Source organism: Tarenaya hassleriana, unplaced genomic scaffold, assembly GCF_000463585.1.
Source record: "Tarenaya hassleriana unplaced genomic scaffold, ASM46358v1 Cleome5, whole genome shotgun sequence".
In the NCBI taxonomy this organism is placed as follows: Eukaryota; Viridiplantae; Streptophyta; class Magnoliopsida; order Brassicales; family Cleomaceae; genus Tarenaya; species Tarenaya hassleriana.
In genome coordinates, this window is record NW_010967707.1 from 1,474,776 (window position 1) to 1,481,748 (window position 6,973).

At 39.8% G+C, this 6,973-nt stretch overlaps 2 protein-coding genes across 2 annotated transcripts in view; one reads left to right on the forward strand and one right to left on the reverse strand.

The window, feature by feature from the left end:
* The window catches only part of LOC104826187 (signal peptide peptidase-like 5), a 6,870-nt gene extending 2,992 nt beyond the window's left edge, over positions 1 to 3,878 (forward strand). Inside the window, exons 6-15 of the mRNA XM_010558756.2 lie at positions 1 to 108; positions 415 to 594; positions 702 to 736; positions 830 to 986; positions 1,593 to 1,646; positions 1,726 to 1,818; positions 2,301 to 2,443; positions 2,678 to 2,748; positions 3,075 to 3,158; positions 3,547 to 3,878. Of these exons, the coding sequence (XP_010557058.1) occupies positions 1 to 108; positions 415 to 594; positions 702 to 736; positions 830 to 986; positions 1,593 to 1,646; positions 1,726 to 1,818; positions 2,301 to 2,443; positions 2,678 to 2,748; positions 3,075 to 3,158; positions 3,547 to 3,647 (1,026 nt within the window). The 3' untranslated portion in view covers positions 3,648 to 3,878. The remainder of the gene's footprint in view (positions 109 to 414; positions 595 to 701; positions 737 to 829; positions 987 to 1,592; positions 1,647 to 1,725; positions 1,819 to 2,300; positions 2,444 to 2,677; positions 2,749 to 3,074; positions 3,159 to 3,546) is intronic.
* Positions 3,879 to 4,479: 601 nt separating this feature from the next.
* Positions 4,480 to 6,958, reverse strand: LOC104826189 (chitinase-like protein 1). The gene is made up of 4 exons (XM_010558757.1): positions 6,852 to 6,958; positions 5,708 to 6,130; positions 5,361 to 5,520; positions 4,480 to 5,113 (listed from the first exon to the last, which is right to left on the reverse strand). The coding sequence occupies exons 2-4, from the start codon at positions 6,093 to 6,095 to the stop codon at positions 4,696 to 4,698; spliced, it is 966 nt and encodes a 321-aa protein (XP_010557059.1). The 5' UTR covers positions 6,096 to 6,130; positions 6,852 to 6,958; the 3' UTR covers positions 4,480 to 4,695.
* Between the last annotated feature and the right edge of the window lie 15 nt (positions 6,959 to 6,973).

A 6,973-nucleotide genomic window follows, 5' to 3' on the forward strand; every position in this document is an offset into this window, starting at 1 on the left:
GCATTCCTGTGGATGATGTCTGTTGGAACAGTTTTCTTCGCCGCTGTTTGGCCACAAATCGCCAATAGTGAGCAAAACAATGATCGGTACAATGGATTATCACCAAAGGTTTTCACACTGAAGTTTTCATCTATCACTTTTGAAGTTGTTTTCATTTCACAAACAGATGAAACTCTATTGCTAATACAAAATTGTTGAAATAATATGTATAAGAATGATAAACCACCTATTGCAGTAAAGCATATTTTCAGGAGTTGTTCCTAACTGGGGTATTGTTGCTATTTAGAAGAAGTAATAGGCACTCTAAATTGTTTCTTACGTCTCAGCTATACCTGGTTATCTCAAGGCAATTGCTTAACTGTCCAATTGTCTTGCTATATACTATCTTTTTTCCTTCATACATGTTTTTTGCAGGGATCTACAAATGCTGAAGCTACCAAAGATGATGGTGACGAGGATACTCTTGATATCAGTGCAAAGGGTGCTATTATGTTTGTGATATCAGCATCAACTTTCCTGGTTTTGCTCTTCTTCTTCATGTCGTCATGGTTTATAGTGCTGCTGACAATATTTTTCTGCATTGGTGGTGTACAGGTATGCTCTGTTCCTAGAAATGTAGCTATTGACATATATTAAGTTTTGGCAAACGTGCATTTAACTCCAGTGTTGTAATCACCGATATTAACATAGCTGTTTTCCAGGGAATGTATAATATTATCACGGCACTCATAACAAGGTATGGATGGAAACTCAAATCCGTTTTCCATCAAGAGCGTTATATGCAAATAAATGTTTTTTTTCCTTTAATTTATGATTTATTACTGAGCAGGAAATGCAGAAATTGTGGCCAGAAAACCATGAAACTCCCTCTAGTTGGGGATGTTTCATTTTTCTCAGTTGCAGTCCTATTGTTCTGCCTTTTATTTGCTATCATCTGGTTTCTGAAGCGACGAGCATCATATGCATGGGTTGGCCAAGATATTCTTGTAAGTCTAGTATGGGCATAGTAAAGTTTGTCCTGAGGCCAGTTTATCTTTCTGACTTTTTTTTTTTTTGGTTTTTTCCACTACTTTCATGCTTGAATGAGACACTCTATTTTGTTTGATACACATTCAAATTCAACTCAACATCATTACATTTCATTCTCTTTTAGATGTTTATCCATATATCGTTACTTTTTGGCAAGTTTTTTGGCAGTACTTTTGGCAAGTTCCTTAGTCATTATATATAAATATTCATCTTAAATTTTTACCTGTTGCAATATTTGTAGCTCAGTGAAAATATGAGTTGTGAATAGTATGGTGACAGTTTTATGGTTCATATTCAGTATTTGGCAGCAGCTTTTATTGGTAAATGAAATAAATTTAATGTTCTTACGTACAAATTTAAGGTCATTATGGCATCATACGCCCTAAAAATTTTCCAATTGGCATGCCTATGAATTATTCATCGGATTGCTGGAATGGCTTCCCAAATATATTTTAGAGGGTCTTGCCTGTTCTCATGCTATTACCCTTATGAAGATAGCTAGCATGCTTTTCAGTTATATTTTTATTAGTCGTCTTTCTAAATTTGAACTTGTTCTGTGGCAGGGTATTTGCATGATGATATCAGTCTTGCAAGTAGCTCGATTACCTAATATCAGGGTAATTTTTACTTGTGAATTTGTTAATGGTATCTGTCGATACTTCCTTTGCATTCTCTAATGTTGTCTCACAATTAAAGGTTGCTACCGTCCTTCTTTGCTGTGCATTCGTCTATGACATCTTCTGGGTCTTCCTATCACCGCTAATCTTTCATCAAAGTGTTATGATTGCGGTGAGTTTCACGTACTACCTTCACAACATTTGGCTGCTAACCAGAGTTCGCTCTGTTATCATTATATCCAATTACTTTGTTGCAAGGAGGGAATCCATCTTCCTCCAATCCATATGAACTAGTAAATCATAGTCCTGTCAATGTCTTTGCCATTCATTTTGTGCTCTTGAGTCTAAAACATTTAGTTTGATAATCTTTTAACTGTAAAAATGGCATTTTTCAGACGGAATCAATGGTTAGAACTTGTGTGGCATATAAGATTACAATATGTTGCTGAACACCCTAAGAGTGTCTGAATTGTGAACTTACATTTGTTGCATCACCAAAATGAAAGCCAATAGGCAACCTTCTTCCATGTGTCTGTCTCCTTGCCTACTCTTGCATGTAGTGAGAGCTTAATAAGGTTCATAGCTAAGCCTCAACTATGTACGAACCAAACATGGGAAGTCATTGATTCTCCTACTTGTGTTCATCTGTAACAGGTTGCACATGGGAGCGCCAGTACTGGAGAATCTATTCCCATGCTTTTGAGAATTCCTCGACTTTTTGACCCCTGGGGTGGTTACAACATGATTGGTTTCGGAGACATTCTTTTCCCGGGTTTGCTTATATGTTTTACTTTCAGGTATCTCCTTTGTGCGCTTTCGGACCGTTTCACAGTTAGACTTAAGTCTGTGGCAATTCACCGTTTTAAATGCAATTCATAGTTGCTCAAACAATCTAATCTCTTTGCTTTCAAAGTTTCAAAATATAAGTAGCATTTGTGAACAATGGGGTTTCATTTGTCTTACTGATTCAATATGCGCCTTCTCATATCGTTCTCATCCTTTCTGTAATCATCTTGGATCTACTGCTTCAGATATGACAAGGAGAATAACAAGGGCATTTTAAAGGGATATTTCCCTTGGCTGATGTTTGGCTACGGACTTGGTGAGTCATGCTTGCGCAATATTCCCACTATTATCTGTTCCTCTACTCAGTATATTCAGCGACTTTCTCGGATGCTTTCATTGTTTAGATTTTACCTCTATTTGTATATAAGCAGAGACATTGAATTCCACAGTTTTCCAATGAAATTGTCGGACCGCATGAGGGTCCAAGTTATTACCCTCAACACAAAATTATCGATCATGATAGATAGAATCTGGCATCTAGCCTCTTGGAAGAGAGGAAACTAGACAATGATTGCAAATGATATTCCTGATTTTTAGGCTCTCTGCGACTCATTGATTGCTTCTTGAAACTGATTCTTGCAGGTCTTTTCTTGACATACCTGGGGTTGTATATTATGAACGGGCATGGTCAACCTGCATTACTCTACCTTGTTCCTTGTACTCTAGGTAATTCTCCAGTCCTGTTCCTATATATATATATTTTTTCACCACATTCATCCCCAAAGCTGTGAAAATTGCCTCAACAATTCAATACTCCAATATTGAATCTTATTTTAGTGGTAACCCAGAATCGGTCTTCCTTGGTTCAGACACATCGACTGTGAGATTCATGCACTTCTATTTGTTCATATCGACACAAGATTTAGAACCATAACACCAAATAGGTGTGCAAACAAGCATGTGGGTCATTTGATTGGCGTAGCTCTGTAAGTAGGAGACTATATAGGCAGAAATAACTTAAGACTAGAGGCTAAAACCCGACTCGAAAAGTCATCTGTCAATAGATGCACATTTTCCTTAGAGACATGAATTGGTGGAATATGTACTCTGGCAGGAGTTGCGGTGATACTGGGACTGTTGAGGAGAGAACTGAGCGACCTCTGGAACTATGGAACACAATCGCCTTCAGCTGTGAATCCAACCCCATATGCATGAAAAGCTTCTACAACACTATTTTAAAAAGCATACATTTTTATGCAAGGGATTATTACTCCATGTGCATATTCATGTAGCCGAAACCCAAGCCTTTTCACAGTATGTATATTCAACATCTTCTGAACCTAAATCCTAAATCCAAGAGGCATTTATTATTGGTATAATTGTGTTTGCTTCTGCACTGCACTCCACAGTATTGCCAATGATAAGTGGTTTGGGATTTGCTGTTCATCTCTTCTCTCTCTCTCTCTCTCTCTCTCTCTAAAGACATATTGAAGAAATAAAACTCACCGAGCTACTGGAATGAGTGTCTTCAATGCTTTAACGGGAAGCCAATGATGTTCACTTCCATTTCCATGACGATCTACAAATCACAGTCAACTAATATAGTAAACGAGAGAACCAACTCAAACAATCACCCACCCATCAATCAAACTTGCGAACTACAACAAACTACACCATCAGGGACCAATCAACCGCAACAAGAAACTAAGAAATCAGACAAGAAAAAACAAAAAAACCTGATCGAGGCTCAGCTCGGCGGCCTTGCGTTCATGGGGATTAGGGCTGAGGGCGGCGGCTCGGGGAATCACAGCGAGACTAGGCAGATCCATTTCCAGTAAGTTCGGACACTCAGAAAAATATTCTGGATAAGGGAAGAGATGATCGGAGGCAATCAAGATCCATTCAGAATTTCGCGTCTAAAACCCTAGAAAGAACTCGATTGAGTCGGGAGACACAAATGAGCCAATCTAGGGCTTTAGTAACCCAGAGTATCTTAGCAACCAATAAATTATTAGTCCATAAAACCAAAAAAGGAGTATCTTATGCATAGAGGATAAATTCCACGCTTGTACTCTATAATTCATTCTTCTTTTGATCAATGTTGTTTTTTCATCCTTTTTTCTTCCATCTCCCTGCTTTACATATATAGTTCATCTTATTTTGAAACATCATTCTCACATATATATATATATATATATATATATATATATATAACTCGATTTCCACACATGAGAACAAATGGCCACACAGAGGAGAAGGTGACTCAGGAGGAAGAAGAGGAAGGAGCAGGAGAAGGGTTGAAGGCTTTTTGCTCGGCGCAGGTGAGTTCTTCATGCCGCCCGGCCTTTTCTCGTCCCACCCCCAAATCGTCCAGGAAGTGCTGGTAGTGTGATATTATGGTGTTCATCCCCTCTATGTCTCCTTGTCCACATACCAGATCTCCGTACAGGATGTTCATGGTGGTCCCGAAGGTCGGTCCACGTTTGGACAGAGTGTCGTTCTTTGTCGGTTTCCAGTTCCCAACGAATATGTCGTGGGCCGAGGGCTGTGATTTCTTGATCGGTGTCATCCATCTCCATATTGCAGCTTGGAAGGCAAGTGTGGCATTCTGCTCGATGTATTCCGGGTGGTGTAGCAGATCCACTTTCAGGGCCTCTCCCGTTGCGCCGTAGTTGTAGTTCCTTTGAAAACAGAAACCGAGAATTCTCAGAACCTCGATTCAAGAAAAACGTGAACCGATGGAAACCATAATACTCCTACAGATTTCCATCTTAGTGACGACATTTGCTAAATGCGAGAAGATATATGTGCTATGAGAAATGTGAGGAAATATCCTCCATGTATGATACTTTGGTTTTCATATAAACCCTTCAAATGCATATAATGCCATTGCCAGAGAACCCAATAGAAGAGAAAAGCATGGCATACCAGTAGATGGGCAAGGCACCACGGCCGTAGTATTCAGCTCCTGGGGCGCAGGGATATGTGTATTTCCAAGACTCGTCACAGTAAGACTGGCTTGGGCTCATTTCCCTGTTATAGCAGAGACCCCAAGCTGTCGGTCCTCCTGTTGCAACCCCGAAACCACCTACGACATCAAATGGAAAATATGAGATTAACCTAATAATAGATCTATATCTTACCCCAGCTTCCGCAATCAAACTGGAGCAGGAACATTGATATATGATTTATAAGTGGTTGATTCAATTAGCCACTGTCCTCATTCGGTTGAGGGCATTCACAAAGCTAAGATCAGATTTTAGAAGAAAACCAACATGAGGTCTTGCTGGCAACATGGCCAAGAAATGCCGCAATCTCCTTCTGTCCCATTAGATATCCTCCCGTAGTCCCGAACCCGAGGGGCTCATATATCGCAGCAGCGGTGATGAAGGACCGGTAGTCCCAGAAACCAACAGCATGAGCTGCAGGAGAGTTTCTTTTAGAGAAGAGCTGCTCGAACTGGGTAACCTGGAAATAATCTGATATCGTCTCATTACAGCAGTAGATCGACCAGTAACTGCACTCCCAGCCCTGCATGCACATCTTCTTCCCCTTCACCTTCTTCACCTGAATCGTCTTCTCGTCCCCATTTGCTACCAAAGCCAAACATGATACAACCAACAATGCCAGGATAACAATAGCATGACTCCGGAGCCTCTCCATAGCTTATGACTATGGAACAAAATATCCACTACAAACTGCAAAAATGAACAGAACGATGAGCTCGTTTTTTTTTTTAATTCCTCTGAAGAATAAAAGATCATTGACGGCCAGGAACTGAAACCCAAAAGTTCACTTAACGATGAAAAGATCATTCCTTAAAACATACTATCAACACATAAAATTCATCATTTTAGGAGGACGCATCAAATCATCCACCAGTGGCAAAAGTAAACAAGCGATAGAAATCTGACAAAAGAAATCTACGATTAATCAGTTCAACTAAACCAATGAGCTTCATTTCGACACACTAGTCATTTCCGCAGCTGAAAATCTCCAAGCCAATCTTAAAAAGAATGAGATCAACAAAAATAACAAAGTAGAATGAGTTACTACTACAGACGATACCAAGAACAAGGAACTAGTTCTGATTCAGATAGGAAACGCTAAAAGAAAGAACAAAAACGCACTTCGCCCACCGCCTAAATTTGTAGACAAATCGAAATTACACCAAAGCGGAGACACAGTACAAGATCAGAGAGGGCAAATTCAGTGCAGCTGTACGACCGACCAGTTAGATAGTAGAATCTATGGAGATTTACAAAATGCGAATTCAAATCAGAGACTTCCAGATGAATCACCAGCGAGGCAGAATTCTCGAATCGAGATTCTAGGGAAACACAAACTATAAGTTCCTCACTGGTAAAACCACACAATGACCATAGCAATGGAAACGAGAATCCAGAGAACAGCGCTTACCAGCAATGAACTCAACAAATGCCAACTAAATCTGGAGAGATCGAGAGCCTTGTTCGACTCCAACGGTACTAAACCCTTGTTTGGTTGCCGAGAAAATGAGAGGTTTTTTTTTTTGGGGGGGG